Here is a 19,831-nt window from a genome sequence, read left to right as displayed (position 1 = left end):
CGCAGCAAATAAACCATCATTCTCGTTATATAATGAACTATTACAAAAAAACTATTTTAATAAAAATTGTTATCATTATTGAGTGTCTTTTAAAATATATTTCCTACAGTATTCATTCTTACCTCAGTACCATGTATGAATATTATAAGTTACATCCGTGATCACAATATAATTATTTGATCAGGGTTACATTCATCCATGTCAATACTTTCATAATTTTGCAACAAATATTCAAGTACTGACGTCATCGATTCTTTTTAAATAATTAGAAATGCAATCTCATACGTATACCCACAAATAAAAAGGCATATTTAACTATAGGTAAACAAATCGAATTGCCATATGGGCTGATCTTTTTATAACAACTGATTTACTTTAAAACGAAATATATTAATCAGAAGAATGCAAGGACAATTTTATTGCATGATCTTCAGTCTTAAAAATCTTATTTAACATATATTTTTTACATGTTTAAAAGTGATGAAAATATTATCTACACAATTGATGGAATTATTTTTCGTAGGATTTACTCCCATTTCTTTGTAGCTATATTTAGTTATCTAATTGTGAATTTGGTGACACTGCTGTTGGTAGGGTGGGGGCACAGGGTTATTGCCAACTATATAGTCTTAGTAGAATGCATAGTTGTGATTCAATTAATTTCACTAAATTCTTTCGTTGATTTACAAATACATTGAATTAAATACTTATTTATGGCTGTACTATGTTAAATTGGTCACAAATGTTGCATGATTACAACAAGTTTGCATTCTGACTCAAAGTTCTTCTGTTGGTCGACATGTTATTGCTCGTTAACCGTTGATTTGTTATCTTTGGTTTGGAAGTGGTCGATCGAGAAACGCTGGAGTGTTGCGTGGCGGAGAGTGTGACGTTCTCTTTTGGCTCGGTAGGTGTTGTCCTTGGTGGGTAGGATTTTAGCTGGAGGAAAATATTTTTTCGTAATACAGTATAATGTTGAAAAAACTAATTTCATTGCAACGTACAGTTGTAAGAAGAGGGGCTAAATGGATTGATGTATTTCAAAGACCTCTCAAAGTTGATCCTTTGAAGTATTTTATAGTAAAGTGCGCAATGAGTAGCCCTTTGGGTGGAAACGGCCAGAACATTCGATGTCTCCATACTTGTGAGCTACGTATGAAGAGTGAAGATCGAAGAGAAATGCTGGCTTCGTTACCAGCAAAGGACGAAGGAACAGAAGGAGAAAAGGGAGTGGATATTGACACATCTTTCCAAAGGTACATGTCTTATGATGATATTTCAGTTTACATGCAAAGTTCAAAATGGCTATCTTTCACTATTTCCGGGCTCAATGTCACCAATATGGCGTGTTACAAAATACAGTAATGAATAACTTTAAAAGTTTTGTATTGAATTTATTTTTTATGTGCACTAATCATTTTTGGGTGTGGAAGATTGCAAAAATATTGATGCTCTTTGTAAATAATGTTTTTTTTTGCGAATTTTATAATGTGTAAGTAACTGATAAATATTTTTACACAGAAAATTGTTGCAGTCTAGAAGATCTGTATCCAGATGAAAATACTCCAACAAGATTGTTTGATGGTATACCATTTCGTGACGTTCCAATATGTGACATTAAGGCATCGAAAAATAATACTATCATCACATTGAGCACTGCCAAAGGTAGGTTTTTTTTTGGGAATATTAATGAATATCTCTGTATAAATGCAAAATCCGAGGCGATTCACATTGATTTTTTTTTGTACAAGTGGAAGTGCAATTGTGGTGAGCCGTACAATTTTTTGGTCAAGGAAAAACGCTCGTTTTTATTTGCAGGTTTATTCCCCCCCCCCCCCCCCATAATCTGAAAGAAAGGTGTAGCGACCGGTTCCCGTCGCCCACCCCCTATAATATGCACATTCGACACCTCGTAAAGAGCTTAGCTGCACCAGTCTTTGAGATTCCCCTCCCTCATCTGTTTTTCATGTCTTGTTTCCATAGTTACTTGAGTAAAATTTACGTAGACAGTAACACCTCGGATTCTGCACTTCAACCGATTATCAATCTCATTTGTATCTGTTTTGTAACTGTACTGTGTGTACTTCGTGCCACCCCGTTGTTATTTAATGTTGAATTATAAAACAATAAAAAAAACCTCCAATAAAGAAGCAATATTTTTATATGTTGCAACTTGTAATTCATTAGCCCTAGATAGACTACACTATTAACATGATAGTTTCCAACTTCAGAGCTTCGTGTTGTACATTCAGGGCAACAGGACAAGTTTATACGGGTAATTCAGTAGAAAACGTTGGTCAATATGGCGGGCATTTATGTCATCAACAATGACGTTAATCGAACAGTTCTTAGTCGTCTAATTTCATTCCCTTTTTCTATCGTTCTACTTTCTTCTTCTGTTTTCTCTTTTACTACCCTTTTTTTCTTGCAACCCTTTCTCTTTTCTCACTTTCTGTTGCATTAATTGCACTTTTGTATCAACACATTTATATTTTAATTTTTTACCGTATTGAAATCACTGGGAATCTACCCAGAAACCTGCATAGCAGTCGGCTAATTTAGCGCAGAGGTAGTTCCTTCGGACTACACAAATATATCTTCAATGTTTTGAGCTGCTTCTTCAATCTTAACAACATAACAGCGTCACAGTACGAAAGTTTCACGCTAGTATACACGGGAATTTTTTATGTTAGGTTTCGTTACCTCAGGTTAGGTTGGCTATGGTTAGATTAGGTCTGGTAACTTAGGGTACTTCTGTACTATTGCACTAAGGTACAGATGTTTTGTTTTTTCTTTGTCCAATGCCACCAGGTTGTCATTTGATATTTCTTGTCTCTCCTGGCAATGGCTTATTTGTAACCTACTTCTGAGGTTGGGACGCCTGGAGTTACGCTGCCCCAATGATATTATGATAGGATGATTGATTATGAAGTGTCAGGAGAGGTCTTAAAGCTAAGCCTAAGCCAGATCACAGACGAATATAGGAACATTACCCTTAAAGGAAAAATTCTTGTGTTGTAACCGGGAATCGAACCCGGAACCTCATGAAATGTAGACAGAAGCTCTGACCATTAGCCCATGAGGCTGGTCTAAATTGCAAATAAGTATAGGGTGTATTTACATCCTTGGCTTCTATGCGAGTCATATGTATTACATTAAAAAAAAAATACAGATTCAAATTTCACACCAAAAATAAGGGTCGAAAGTTGCTGTGAAAGTGAGGCCAAGTGGAGAGGTGCGGGAATCTGCTGTAGGTTAGGTTAGATTGGGCTTTTGGTATGCCTTGCATGTACGAATCTGTGACAGGTTAGGTTAATTTACGCTTTTGGTACACCTTGTATAATATGATTCAGTGACAAGTATGATTAGGTTAATATAGGCTTTTGGTATGCATTGCATAATATACTCAAAATTGTTTAAGATTGTGCCCTTTCTTACTGTCACTTTCCCTTTGGTAATGCTATTGTAGAGATTTGCCAAAAGCTGATGTTAGGTTAGCGTAGCTTAAAAGACGTTGTGGCTTTCCATCATGGCGATCTAAGAGAAGATTCAGATGATTGCGATTGAGTTCGAGAATTTTCAAGCACTTGGAAAGGCTGCTGATTCTTTGTTAGTGGTGTTAGTATTGGTCTGTAAGAAACAACTGTAATGGCGGATATATTATAGAAATGAAGTCACATTAAGAAAACTGTGTGCTTATTTCTTTATTATTCGTTGTTTTATTATTGTTTATTACATTAATGCAAATTATGCGTATTTCAAATAACATTGGATTGTATGTTTATATTCCTGTGTTTCCTTTTCTCACTAGAAACCACGTCCCTCTTATTTGTAACGTAATTTACTACATTTCAGAACAATTCTGTTTAAAGACAAAACAACTGTAAAATACTTAAATATTCAACTCCATTTACACAAAAAATTCCTTGCAGATTTCATGGTTTTCACTTCCAAAGTCACCGGAACTACCTGTGCGCTAATTTCTCCCCTTAGGTAATGTATTTTAACTTCTGATAAAATTTGTAGGTTCATGTAGTACAGAAACAATTTAAATTTTACGAACATTAGCCTTATAGGTTTATTATTACTGCGTCATAACTTCACATTGACAGTTAAACAGTACAAATGAAGGCAGTGAGTACTAAAATGACATAATTATATATATATATATATATATATATATATATTTTTTTTGTGTATTAATACTGGTACTCCCTTTGCCTTTAAAGATTATAAACATTTCTTGTACAATTCCGCAGGGAGCATAAGCCCCAATCCCCTGTAATCCCCAATTATTCCTTCGTCATAACTCTTCCATAGTGCATAAAGGGTTAAAACCAATATACACAATCGACGAGAGGAAGATTACTGTGGAGGGTAATTAAATTAAGGTAAGCCAAAATAAGTATTATATTATCAACATTTAGTACCGTTAATCTAGTACTCCGATCCAAAACATAATATATTTAATGACTGCTAGTGATGACGTCTAACCGCAGCCATTGTGAATTTACAGGCCTTTCTCCAGCAGCTGTGATGCCACTACTGACGTGCTTATGCTTTGTATATGAGTAGCTTAATTTCTATACTGATTCAATTGTGTTTTACTTAATGTGGTAAAAAATGAAGTGAAAGAGCTCTACATATAAAAAATTCAAATAAACATTTTCAAAATTACTTTTAGTATAAGAAAATAATACAATAGACTACTTCAAATACATTAAAAACTCAAATGAATTAGATCTACTCACCTGGGTTTTATAGTGGCTGTGGGAGAATCATTGTGCTGCAAGTCATTATTTTGCATTTGAGTGCAGAGTAGTATTAATTATTTTTTAATTATTTCGCAAAATGTTTTCCAGAATACGGCAGAACTTTTTAAGAAATCATTAAAAACACACCGAAAATACTAGGCCTACATTTGTCATAAAAATCAATGCCATATCTTCGACTTTCATTTCAAAAAGGATTATAAACATTCTGTAAGTTCTGCTGTTTAAAAATGCATTTTCAAGCCTTCGTAACAGCAAGGCACCACATCTCAAATGACAATGCAATGCTTGTACAACGTTGCAATAGAAAACTATAATGTTCTGTTAATGGTTCACATTAATTACATTTTTGAAATCACTGATGAACATGCTTAATGCATACTTTTAAATCACAATACTACACCATCATAATACAAACTTCCATGCTTTCTATATTTACCACACCTTGTGTGATGTCATACAAGCCGATTTGTCAACGGAATCAGGCCGGAACTTCACAACGGCCATGGTCAGATGTGTGTCGCATCGATGTCTGCCATATTGGTCAATGTTTTCTACCGAATTATCGGTTATATTGTAAGACACAATACTGAAAGTTGAATTATAATTATTTAGCAATTCACGTTTAGATGTCTTAGGCAGATTAAATTTGTAAACATGTTTTTATTTTTAGATTGATATCTAAATTACACCTCAGTGGCAGATTACCATGCTTTGTTTAAAAATGCAAATTTTACAGGAGGCAGTTGTAGTTTTGGAATTAAGCATTAAGTTTTTATTTTTGGCAGTTACGCACATTATTTTATTAGTCTTAAATTTGTAAATTGAATTTTTTAAATAGTTTGTTATATTCTGTATCTTTTTTCATGAGTTATATGAGCAAGGATGTTTTTTTGAAATCCGTAAATACAAGGTATCCATTCGTAACCCTCGATATTATGTATTCCAAAGGTGAATACAGTAAGCCTATATGAGCTGCAGTGTCTAAGGGTATGTTTATGCTGCAGCAGCCTCACTGCTGGCTCTGGCAATGATGAAACAAATCCAGTGATCTTTATTGGTGCATTTATCCTGCAGTAGCGCTGCTCACCATGCTGCTCGCTGGTATCCTCACCACAGTAATGATCACAAACTTGTTTGATTTTTGAGCCTGGACCATCTCCAGGCATCCTGAAACTTGCGGTGTGATTTGTTCTTTCAAGGAGCCTTTCTCCACTCATTGTTTACTACACTGCTCATTCCCATGTGGTGGCTGAGAGAGACAAGTTCCATTTGACATTTGTTGATGATAATAGGTTTTTTTTTTTTTTTATCGAAGGGGACTAAACTTTTCATGTACTTTTAACACTCAGAATAGTAATATTCTTGTTATTTTTTTCTTTTATTAATATTTTGCCAAGATTCTATTTGAGTATTCACAATTTATTTGAGAAAGACAAACTTACATTTAAATCTTTCTTTCATAGGTATGGTGCACAACAATAGAAATTGTAATATCACTCTTTAGGTCATTTGATTACCATTACATAATACCTGAAGCCTTATCCTTGCCGTTTCATGCATTAAAAGTATTACACCAATAAGGTATTGTTCTTTTAAATACACGGTTATTCCAAAAGGACTATACAACTTTGTTAGCTTATTGAAGTTTATTTAGAAAACATACAGATTTGGTTTTAATGCCATATAATAACAAAAGTCACCAAGTTTTCACTCAGTGTGGTTCAATGTGACTTCCGTTGGCATGCGACAGACATCCCAACTGAACTCAATTTCTTGCCAAACTCACTGCAGCATATCCGGCGTCACTAACTCAACTGCAGCTGTGATTCGGTTTCTGAGCTCAGCGAGATGGCAGGTAAAGGTGGAATGTACATTTGATCTTTAAGGAACCCCCATAAATGGTGTCAAGTCCGGAGACCAAGGTGGCCATGACCAATCCACCGACCAGGAAACCTCAAGTCGAGAAAATCACGGACTTTTGGAGGTAGTGTGGAGGTGCACCATCCTGCTGAAATTGGATTTTCCCTTCTTAATCATCTTCATCTATCTGCGGGATGAGAAAATTTTGTAGCATATCCACATAGACAAAACCATGGGTATTTACTTTACCAGTGACGTGGAATTTCGATTCGTCGTTAAAGATCACGTGGTTCAATAACTTCTCATCTCCTTCAATCCTACCAAGCATTTCTACACAGAAATCCCGTCGACCCATCTTATCTTCATCAGTAATATGTTGTACCGTCGTAAATCAGTATGGTTTTAAGTGCAAATGTCTCCTTAAAATGTGCTAAACGGTTGGTTGTGGAATCCCAGTCTCACGAGAACCACACCACGTTGATTTTCTAGGACTTTGAACAAAGCTTTCCCTCTTATTCGACAACAGCATCAGCCACACATAGACATCCAGGAGATTTGGCATGGGTGATAGAACAGCCAGTCTCAACGAAAGTATGGTGTCAAGAATAAATTGTTGCCCTAGTAGGATGATCCTTGCCATACTGGGTCTACACTGAACCACTTTTTGTTGTTTCTTCAAACAAAAACACACTGGAAGCTCGCTCTGCACCTGTGAAAGCAGCAATTTTGAAATGAACTACGTTAGCGCACACAGTGACAGAACTAGGTACTACAAAGCTATGTCAGTGAAAACTTGACGAGTTTTGCTATCAGATTGCATTGCAACCAGTTTCGTATGTTTTCTAAATAAATTTCTCTAAGCTTACAAAGTTGTATAGTCCTTTTGGAATCCCTGTGTATAATAATATATCCAAAACTGTGTCCTCCTGAAAGATCATACATTGACCACACAGTGCGCTAGCACTACACTACATTTTGCATTGTGAGAGTATACATTTCTCATATAAATCGTAATTACATTGATTTTAAGAAATGTTCTTAAAGTTTTGACAAAAATATGGAAACCAAATACTGTCTGAATATATTTGTAGTCATAAGACATCTGATTGAAACAGTCATTGAGGGCATAGATTTAGAAACCATTGTGTAAGTAGTTATATTTTCGCCTCTCTGAAATTCATCTCAACTATTTTTTTACAACCTTTCTGTGACTTATATAACTAAAGACATGTATAATATATCTTAGAACTGTAAATTATTATGGTGTCACACCATTATCTTCGACAGCAACTGTTTAGGTTACAGGAAAAGAGCACAACCTACAAATTTAATAGATAAACAGCTTGTAGCAATTGAAAGGGAGAAGTTAGGGATGCGTAATGAAATAGAATCACATTCATTGGACAAGCATGATGATATTGCCTTCTTCACTTCTCTTCTCCCTATGTGAGGTTTATGGACCCACTTGGTAAAATGATTCTTAGGATTGAAGTCCAAAATCTTTATATGCAAAGAGCAAATGCTGTTGGGTATGGATCATTGGCTAAAAAGGGCACAGACCATTACAGCTCAACTGCAGAAAGTTGATTTGCCATCAAACCTCGAAACTCGAGGCTCATCTCATTTACCATCGATTTTACCGCCATATCCTGTAACTACCAGCTTCAATACTTCGTTAACAACAATGTACAGTAGTGGCAAAAAAAAAACAGACCGACCCTTGTAGCTGATTTCAGAGCCTTGTTCACTCCAGAGCACAATAGACTGGTAACTAAGACTTTCGTGGTTCGAATCCTCCTGGGAAGGAAACTTTTTTTTTTTGTTCCTTATTCAAATTTATTCCCAATACTTTTCGATTGCAGCGATATTTTACTACTTAATTAACTTACTATTCCCAGAACATGAATTTTACCAGCAATCGAAAAGTACTGGGAATAAATTTGAATGAGGAACAAAAAAAGTTACCTTCCCAGGCAGGATTCGAACCACGAAAGCCTTAGTTACCAGTCTATCATGCTCTGGAGTGAACAAGGCTCTGAAATCAGCTACAAGGGTCGGTCCTTTTTTTTTCTTTGCCACTACTGTACATAGACTGTTGGACCTACATCATCATAGGGGAATCATTACTCTCTTCATAAAAGCAGCTCTCGATTGTTAGTGACAATTTTATCGCCTATTGCAAAAAAGACATAGAAATAAGGAATTCTTTTATGGCACTGTTATAAATCGATAATAAATCGCTATCACTGTCATCAGATGACGATCATAGCAAAAGTGTCCACTATACTAAACTACATTGATGTGAACAGCAGCAGGGTGAATGTTCCATGGTGAGCATCCCAGCTATATGCGAGCAGCGATGTGCTCGGCTGCCAGGAATGAGGCTGCAGTGTAAATGTACTCTAAGAGATGGTACAGTCCTGTCCTGTAACATTGAATAAGTGTTACATTGCTAACATTTTCGAGTTTCTCTATTGCTGTATTACTGTACAAGGACTTTCTTTTCTAGACAGAGTACTAGCTTTCAGTATGAATTGTATAATTATGCTTTCTGTAATGTAATAATGAAGCATGTAATCTTATTTTCAATTTTCTTTATTGTTTAGGGCAAATAATTACGACTGGTGGCAAACTGCTTTCTCTGGGCCATTAATACAATGCCAGTGTGGTTTGCTGGTAGCCATGATTATTTGCACCAGTATAATAATATTTGTTTAATATAAAATTAGTGAAATGATACAGATGGATATTGTCTTTGCTTCACACTAAAGCATAGATATGTTAGTTGCCAATCATTGCTGCTATTGCTGTAACTGAAAATTCTTGTTGAGGGAACTTGTTCAAGAGACATGTGTAAGTGAACATTAGAAAACAAGGAAAATACTCTGCACTGCAGTTCTTTACTCCCTTTCTTTATTCAACAGAACTAATTTCTTCGAACTTTTTATTGGGAACTTCATAAATGCAAATGATACATGTGCTTCCTTGAATTAGTCGTAGCACAATATAATCGAGAATAACATTAGATTATTTCCGATTAAATATTTTTGTTATCCCCAATGACCAAGTGTCCACAGAAATACAGAATTTACCAAATCATTGTCAATAACAGACTGCCATTTGTTATTTGCAGGAGGATAATGGTTTTCAAATTCTTTAAAACTGGATGATGGCTACTGTCTGCCTCCCCCTAAGTTACATGCATTGTAAATCATGGTGAAATCAGTGATAAGAATCTTAAACTTATTTTACACTGTACTTTTGTATCTAATATACAAACGAAAATATGTGAAATATAAATAAAATTAAAGCTCGATTGATATAATTTCGTAAAAAAAAAAAAGAAGTCAGCTAAGGCAGTATTCATAAGTTGCGTGCAAAAAATTAAATTCCTATAAGCCGCATAAAATATAATTTTTCAAATAAAAAAATATGATCATACTTAATGCAGTTCGAAAATAATTCTGTATCATGTGTTGCGGTACATATCAATATTTTCGGAATAATCAGACTTAAAATGAGTCCCAGTGAAAAAGATTGTATGCCCATTAATTTGCATACTTTGTTCTGTTAGTAGATGCGTTACACAACCGTAATGTGAATGCAAGGTAATCTATGGCGAATCCTCGGCCTCATCTTGCTATCACCAATCTTATCGATGCTAAATAACCTAGTAGTTGATACAGCGTCGTTAAATAACCAACTAAAATAAAATATATATACATACAGTGCATTTCAGAAGTTGCAGCTAAATGGGAATGTTTTTTGAAAAACACTCGGACATGTAAACAGTATATTTTAAGACACTTTTCCACAAAACAAACCATTCTTGTTATCTTTGTTGTGCGCATTGTGACGTTATCGTAAACATTTTAAAATGACATCCTGTATTTCCTTATGTACCACCTGAAAGATTTTATTATTCTCCATGGTTACACAAGCTATTAATTGTTTTATACAACAAACGTTGCTATGGTAACAAAATAAATAGTTTGATTTCCTGGTGTTATGAAAGCAGTTTATTCATAGAAATTGACAGAAAATAACGATGTTATTAAGTGAAAATGAGATAATTGAGATTTTAATGATGATTGGATATGGTGACAGGAAACATACACAAGATGAAGTATGTACACTTTTCACTGAAACACATCCAGATCTACCTCCTATTTATCAATCTCCTGTGAGTAGAATACAAATCAAATTCAATGAAAATGGACGTGTAAGAGATGTCCAAAGATCTGGTAGACTATCATCAACTAGTGAAGAATTGGAGCTAGACATTTTGATAACAGTGAAACATAATCCACATTCTTCACTTATTGAATTACAGTCTACATTTGATGTATCGAGAACAACCTCGTGGATACTGCTGTGTCGTAATAAATATCATCCTTATGAAGTGCAGCCATTGCAGGAACTAATAGAAGATGATGAAGACAGAAGATTGCAATTTCTGTGAGGCAGTGACCAACTTCTGTGATAGAGACCCCAATTTCGTATCAAGCTTGCTTTTCTGTGTTGAATCTACATTTTGTCTGAATGGAGAAGTGAATAGACAAAATTGCAACTATGATCAGAAATTAACCCTTGCTGGATGGTAGAAACTCTCACACAATTTGTCCAGAAGGTAAATGTATGGGCAGGAATTCTAGGATGCAGAGTTGTGGGCCCCTACATTTTTTATGTTACACGTAATGGGGACTGGTATTTAGGAATTTTTGCTTGAATTAATACCAGTCCTTGCCGTTTTTCACCCAAACCTCCAGGATCCAGACTTAACCTGTTTCCATCTGGTATCAGGAAGATGGGGCTCCTCCTCATTATGCTGCTTCTGTAAGCAATATCTGAATGAAGTGGTTCCTAATCAGGGGTCGAAAGAAGAGGATTTGTAGAGTGGCCTGCAAGATCGCCGGATCTTTCCCCTCTTGATTATTTTCTATGAAGTTATTTGAAATGTAAGGTATTTAGTACGAAGCCTGGTGATAATGAGTTGAAAAGAATAATGTGAGTGGAGTGTAGAGAAATACCACCAGGAGTCATTGAAAATGTTAAACATGAATTTTTTCTGCGTCTTTTACATTGCCAGATCGTAAATGGGCAACATTTTGAACATTCACTTAATTGAACGTTTGCTTCTGTAACACAGTTTAACTATTTATTTTGTTACCATAGCAACGTTTGTTGTATAAAACAATTGATAGTTTGTGTAACCATGGAGAATAATAAAATGTTTCAGATGGTATAAAGAAAATACAGGGTGTCATTTAAAAATGTTTCTGATGACGTCACTACTTGCACAATATCAAGAATGGTTTGCTTTTGTGAAAGAGTATCTTTTAAAATGTACTATTTGGCATGTCTGAGCGTTTTTTGAAAAACCTTTCCACTTAGCTGTAGAAGAAAATATGCGTCACTTTTGAAACACACTGTGTGTGTGTGTGTGTGTGTATATATATATATATATATATATATATATATATATATATATATATATTTTTTTTTTTTCATTCTTGAATACACTCTTTTAACACGTAGATAATCAGTGATGTGCTGTTAAGTTATTTCAGTAAATAAATAATGATTTCACTGTGTTAACTTTATACATTTTTTGGCCTTATGTTATCTGTTTGACTAGTTTTGATGTTTGCATCATCCTCTGAATCCAAGTGAGTTCCAACGCTATCTTGTTTCTTGTTGTGGTGAGATGTGGGATGTGAATTTCAGAAAACACACTCTTTTTTTATACAATCATGAACACACTTCACCATAACAAGAAACCAGAAGATAGCACTGGAATTCACTAGGATTCATGATGCAAACAGTATCAAAACTAGTCAATCAGATAACATAACATAAAAAACACACACAGTGAAGACGTTATTTACTTATTTATTTATTTAAATACTTGAACCTTAACAGTATATAAGTGAAAAATTCTTTTTCTTTCTGTCTTCTTCACCTAAAAACTGTTTGAAAGAAATAAAATAATTGTTACTAGTCGTGAATTGCTGAAATTCAACATGCCCAGGTAGGCCTAATTCAGATTTTTTTTTTTTTTCCAGAAAATACTAGAGAAATAAATTAGAAGTTCTTATATGTCATACACTAGAACTTGGAGTACACTGCAAGAATGATGGTTGTCACTTTTTTTTATCAGAAATAAGTTAAGGATAACATATACATTAGATGACATAGAATTATTTAGTAATTATATTAAGGTAAGAATGCTGCTAGTCTGTGAGTTACATGCAGTAGTAGAAATGCTATACACGACAAGAACGCTGGATGTCATCAGACTACACGAAAAGAATGATGATAGTCAGTGGAGAAATATAAAGATCTTCAACACCTCGTTCAATTTTGTGGGCCAAATGGTACAAATTTCTACAGCAAACTTCGTATAAATGAGAAAACAGAATGCCAGGTGGCCTTCAATGAATCAACTTTTTTGTTTTGTTAAGGAACACTAGGACTGAATTTTTGACCAAAATGGTAAAAATTTTCAATTGTTCGTTTTGTATATAAGTGATGGTTTTATACATTTGTCTACGTTTTTGTTCTATATTTTTTTCCTCCATCAGACATTTTAAAATTTGTCGGCCATTTCTTAAATGCCATGTGAAGGGGTTTAAAATGTTCAATACCCACTTTCCCTGAATTGTAAGAAATGTCTTTGTATTTTTCAACTCTCATATTCAAATTTCCCTGTTTTCGCTGTAGATGTTTCAAAGCATATCTCTTCTGTCATATTTTGATGTTTGTAGGAACTAATATCACTTTATTCAACTCAAAATGAAAATGAAAATTTGTACGCTTCAACATGACGAAAATGTCCAGAGAAAAATTTTGTTTTCAAAAAGAGGCTGGACATAACAACCTGCAATGTTGTTGGAGAGTGCAATATAGGATGCAGTATCATGCAACATCGCAACACCACTGTTAGACAGGAGGATCTTCCAAGAGGAACACAAGAGATTGCAGTGAGGAGAAACCAAGAGGGGGCTGTATGGGACTAAGAGATCAAATACTGATCCCAAGAGTATGGCGAGGATGTCGAAAATGACAAAGGAGGAAGCCAAGAAGAAGAAGGGGAAAGCTATGGTACTGGGGAGTTTCGAAACAATCAATGTGAAAAAAATAAACTTTTTTAATAAATTACATTTTCTCCAAATGACATTTTTCATCATACAAATTGTCCCTCGCGTTTTCCATCTGCTCCAATTTACATGCAATTTTGCATGAATATTCTCTATATATCAATACACAAAACTCTGCATGGAATTTCCTCTTGATTAAATACTTCTCATGTAGTTAATTTTTAACTTAAAAAAACTGGTGACGGAAACAAATTGTCCCAAATGAAAATTTATATACATCTTGATTACATAACTTTTAACACTATATCACTTAGGAATCCAGTAATGGTTACTTTCATGTGTTAATAGAACTAAGTTTAAGAATACCTTAGTTCTATTAACACGTGACAGTAATCATTCCATTCCTAAGAAAATTTGTATATTCTTCACCAGTGTGCTAATTTTAAAATCAGTGTGTAGTTTTATTAGTTATGGAATGTAAATCCTTGACAGAAAATTTTAAAACAATTTCAGTTATAGTCCCGCAAGGGGAATTTTGAATTTACGCATGATTTAGTTCCATAAAATAAGAAAATAATTAATATTGAAGGAACTAGTGCGTTAAATTTGTAGGAATTTGGTACAAATATACGAGGGGGATCCAGGAAATAACGACCGTTTTGTTGTAATAATTAAAAAAAATATATATATTTATTTGAAAAAACAAAGTCTGTTACATAACTGAAGCTTCCTTTACTTCTCTACATAATCACCACCTACATTTAAACATTTGTCGTATCTGTTCACTAGCTTTAGAATTCCCGTGTTATACTCCTCTGCCGCCAGTCCATTAAGCCAGGTGTTCACTGTCTTCTTCAACTCTTCATCACTTCCAAAACACGTACCACCCAGAAAGTCTTTCAGCTTAGTGAAAAGGTGAAAATCGCTAGGAGCAAGGTCTGGACTATAGGGCGGATGATCAAAGATTTCCCAACCGAATTGATCCAGCAATTCTCGAGTTGAAGCAGCAGTGTGTGGGTGGGCACAGATTTTGTGGTAGCCAAGATGTTGCGACACAATTTCACCAAGCAAAGAACGAGAAATGTCAGGAAAGGCAATATGCAATTCGTCGAGTGATGTGCACCTGTCTTGCAAGATTCTGTCGTTCACTTTAGTCTTCAGGTCTTCTGTGATGAGTGATGGGCGTCCGGGTCGAGTTTCATCGTGGACATTTGTTCGCCCATTGTTGAACATTTCGCATCATTTTCTCACATTTCTTTCATTCATTATAGTATCACCATACACTTCTTTCAATTGCCGGTAAATTTCTGCAGGTTTCAAATGTTGGGCATTCAAAAATCGAATCACACTCCTCACCTCACAGTCGGCGGGATTATCAATCACATCGTTCATTTTGAAGTAACACAAAATGCACAATGGCGACTTGTTGCAACCAGTACTCACAACATTATGAGAACACATGTTAAGGAAGCCAGTTGACCTTCAAACAAGGAAGGGGAGTCAGCTGCGCGGCAGGTATGTGCGAACGGTCATTATTTCCTGGATCCCCCTCGTATATAAAACAGACCCACAAAATTTGAAAACAATTGAACCAAATCTATAGAAAATGTCGAATTCAGTCCCATTGTCCCTTACGATAATGTATTAAATATTTCAGGCTAAAATTAATGATATTAATGATTCATGAAATATTTTATTATTCATTAATCTTACACATGCATTAGTGCAGCATGAATTAATATGGCAGATCATGCAAATGATATGTGACATTCAGCATTCTTATGCTTTAGACTTTGCATTTAAGTTATTTTAATGTAGTAATTAGAAATCTTGCTGGATTTATTTGCTGTTTTGTTTCTATAATCGGTAATAATGCATAAAAGTAATGCGTTAACTACCTAATAATTAAAATGCTTCTTTTTGTAGCAGTAATGAGTCTTTGGTTTTATAACTTCATTTCCTGAAGAACTATATCTCACTGACAACCATAATTTTTGCAGTGGACTCTTCACTTATTAGATCTAATATGCTTTAATAAAAAAAAAAAAAGTCGCTTCAAAATACTTAACACTTTTGAAGATAATCAGTTTCCCGCGCCTCTTGAAAAATTTACTCAAACACACAACTGAACTATGTAGGCCCTATAAATAAGTTTTGATTATAAGAAGAGCTGTAGATCGAATAATAATTTTGATCGGTTAACCTGATACTTAATCAATTGAGTGGTTAATCAAATTTTGATTGATTTTAAACTGTTTGTAAGTTTGAATAAAAACTTTTAAAATCATTTTATAATAGACCTTAATTCCATATGCTATAAAGAACCCACTATTTAGAAATGTTGAACTTTCACCAAATTTTTCACGCAATGACTTGTAAGCTATATTCATAACAAAACTTTACCAACTATATGCCTACATTACTGATCTCTGAGTAACCAACAATCTTGCACAATCTTTGAAAGTGAACTGATAATGCAGAGCCAGTGAAAGCCGAGCTTCAACAGTTTCAAAAACAAGTAATGGACAAAGTCAAGTGCATGTGGACGAAATATGTTGATTTTCAAATACTCTGATTATTTCCTTCCAATTGCAAACTTCCGGCTATACTTATAGCTTACCTTTGGATGGTTATTTTGACAAAGAGTGTTTCACAACATGTCCGCAAATATAATGCAATAAATTTTGCTAAAATAATGCCAATATATTACTTACTGGCACACATAAGCCCCCATTGGTCCCTATCCTGAGCAAGACCAATCCAGTCTCTATCATCATATCCCACCTCCCTCAAATCTATTTTAATATTATCTTCTCATCTACGTCCTGGCCTCCCCAAAGGTCTTTTTCCCTCTGGCCTCCCAACTAACACTATATGCACTTCTGGATTCGCCCATACGTGCTCCATGCCCTGTCCATCTCAAACGTCTGGAATTAATGTTCCTAATTATGTCAGGTGAAGATTACAATGCGTGCAGCTCTGCGTTGTGTAACTTTCTCCATTCTCCTGTAACTTCATCCTTCTTAGCTTCAAATATTTTCCTAAGCACCTTATTCTCAAACACCCATAACCTATGTTCCTCTCTCAAAGTGAGAGTACAAGTTTCACAACCATAAGAACAACCAGTAATATAACTGCCAATATATGTCTCAATATTTGGTATTAAATTGCCCTGATATCATATATTGAGTGTTCATTAGGAAACAGGTTTTGTTCAGGAAATATTGTCAGCCTGTTACTATTATAGATTGAATGCGACTGCTGAGTAGTGTGTGTACATTCCCCTGTATCAAGTGTGGGAAGGTTTTTGTCTTCTGTAGTATGGATAGATAACACAAAGTGAAGGGATGTCAAGATTAGGGCATTAATGTACATCTGACTTCAATCCAGTGCAGTTCAATAGTGGCAGTGCAGTACACTTGATAATAGCGAATTTTCACGTGTGGTACATGTAATGAAGAAAGTGTACAGAAAGTGTCATACTATATTTTCAGTCATCAGTTCCAGAACTTATTACAAGGGAAGTCTGTAAATTGCATCTGTAATGTAATGTATAAGTTGCGAGATTTTATTGCCAGAAGTTCACTCTAAATCACTGCTAAGCAGATTGTTACTTCCCCATGTTACTTTTCAAATGGTATCAAATTAAGTAAAATCCGTTTACAGGCATATGCTCGTTATTTGTGCTGCCAAAACGAACTCTGGAATCCACAGTATGTTGCAGTACCTGCTTGTACAGTATCTCAATGCGAAGTTCAGCCATCATACTAATACAGATATTTCTTTTCAGGTGATGTGAAACTGCTAAGGTCTTGTGGAATTGAGGGCTTCAAAAATACTCGTAAAGGGACTAATATTGCTGCTCAAGCAACAGCTGTGAGTCTTAGTTCGGTGAGTAAAAAGTTACATTACTACCAACTGTATGTTATGAATGTAGCACACATCCGTTTGAGCAAGCTTGTGTTCAGAGGCAATTCCTGTAAATAACTATTTTGTACAAGATGGAACATAATAAAGATTAAATTAAAGTTACAAAACCAATACAATTATTACAAAACAGGGATAATTACAAAGATAAAAAGAGAGAATCAAGTCAAGAAAGAATATAAGTTGGAATGAATAATAAGTATATTGGAATTATGAAACAGGAACATGAATACTAAATAAGTTTCTTAATTTTTCTTAAATTTATTTAAAATCAAAATTACATATTTGAGGATTTATTATAAAAATGAAGTTGTATAACCTTGGCCGTAACTCTAGCTGTGATTTAGTTCAGTGATTGTAACATATAAGTTCAGCTAAGGGACATGTTAAATTTCTTCTGGTAGAATAAACATGTTCTTTATATCGGATGGTGCATGAAAAAATAGCCTGAGTCAGTGAAGAGTAATATACCGATCTTTTAGTCATGTAGTGGCTACTGATACACAATATTCTCAGTTGTCCAGTACCATATTGTGTTCTGTGAATTTACGTGACTGGGGAAATGAAACCATGCCTCATCATTCATAAAGTCAGTGAATGTCGCAATAACTTCTTGCGTGTGTGTTTTTTTGCATTATGGACAGATCTCATAGTGTGCTAATTATTAACCAAAGCCTATAAAGCCCTCTTTGCTGGTTGACTTCTACTCGGAAACTTGTCCCTGAAAATTTCGCGAGTTTCCTTGAACTCATTCTCACATAGGCTTCCACAATTTACACTCATCTTCTGTCGAGTAAGTCATCTTGCAGAATTCGAACAGAAATGTGTGATTCCAGTGATGTAATGAAATAAACTGCTAACAGAAGACTGCTAACTATCGATTATGTTGTAAAACTGATCATTGTTACTGCTGTTTAAACAATACGATACGATAATGGATTTCCAGCTGTCAGATGTCACATAATCAAACGAGAGGTGGGTTAATTTTTCATGCGCCACCCAGTATTTCTGACGATATGATGTACTGTATGATACTTCATAAAATTTTTTAGTAAATGTTGCGTAATGGATGTGGAAATACAGAAGAGAATATGGAATTGAACTTGATTTATAGTCTTAACAAAGGAACTAAAGAAATGATATTGCAATGTACAGGGAATTGTGAGCTCTCCAAAATCATTTGTTAGAACCCCTCTCCCCGCAACAATATTGTAATGATTGTTAAAATTCTGTAATTTAAATGCAGTGCTAAGACAAGCTAAGGAAATTCTGTTACAATATCTGATAATCTTGTTTGTTACTGAATGAAATGTTGCTTGGGCCAGAAAAATAAAAAAAAAACCTCATTTTATAAACATGTTTAATAATCAGTCTTGCAATTAGTAAAACAATTACTGATTTTAACAATAAAAGCAGGCATAGGCTACATCCTTCTCCATATCCACATTTCAAATGCTTCTAATAGCTACTCTTCTCTTAGTCATAATGGTCACATTTCTGCCCCATACAATGCAGCTCTCTTCCTTAGTTCTTTCTCTGGAGGTCCGCAGAAGATGCTCCTTTTTCTATTAAAACCTTCTTTTGCATTGCTATTCTCCTTTTGACTTCTTGGCAGCAGCTCATGTTATTGCTTGCAGTACACCCCAAGTATTTGAAACTGTCCTCTTACTCTATTGCCTCATTTAGAATTCGTAAGTTTACCTTTACTTTTCTTCCTATGACCATGGTCTTTGTCTTGTTGGCATTTATGTTCATTCCATACTGCTCACAGCTGTCATTTAGCTCCTGTAGCACATCCCTTAGTATCATTTCCTCTTGTGTTAACACCATATCATCAGCAAATCTTACACACTTTATTCTTCTTCCTCCTCCTATCACTCCTCCCATGTTGTGAAAACAGTTCTTCACTAAATCTTCCAAGTAGATGTTGAACAGGGTAGGTGATAAAGAACATCCTTGTCGTACTCCTCTCCTTCTGACATTTCTTCTCCTATCTTGACTTTGACTCGTTTTATATAAAGGTTATTGAACAGCCTCCTCTCTTTCCAATCCACGCCAATTTTCTTTAGGATCCCCATCAGTTTATTCCAATCCACTCTGTCAAACGCCTTTTCTAGGCCCACAAAAACTATATACATTTCTTTATTCCTTTCTAGGTATCTTTTGCTG

At 34.9% G+C, this 19,831-nt stretch overlaps 1 protein-coding gene across 1 annotated transcript in view; it reads left to right on the top strand.

The window, feature by feature from the left end:
• The first annotated feature begins 853 nt into the window (after window positions 1-853).
• mRpS11 (mitochondrial ribosomal protein S11) overlaps window positions 854-19,831 on the top strand; it is a 100,585-nt gene continuing 81,607 nt past the window's right edge. The window contains exons 1-3 of the mRNA XM_069827182.1: window positions 854-1,256; window positions 1,535-1,665; window positions 17,526-17,626. Coding sequence (XP_069683283.1) covers window positions 973-1,256; window positions 1,535-1,665; window positions 17,526-17,626 — 516 coding nt within the window. The 5' untranslated portion in view covers window positions 854-972. The remainder of the gene's footprint in view (window positions 1,257-1,534; window positions 1,666-17,525; window positions 17,627-19,831) is intronic.

Source organism: Periplaneta americana, chromosome 1 (assembly GCF_040183065.1).
Source record: "Periplaneta americana isolate PAMFEO1 chromosome 1, P.americana_PAMFEO1_priV1, whole genome shotgun sequence".
NCBI classification, from domain to species: domain Eukaryota; kingdom Metazoa; phylum Arthropoda; class Insecta; order Blattodea; family Blattidae; genus Periplaneta; species Periplaneta americana.
The sequence above is the reverse complement of the archived record's forward strand: the minus strand, read 5'-3'. Positions and strand labels throughout refer to the sequence as shown.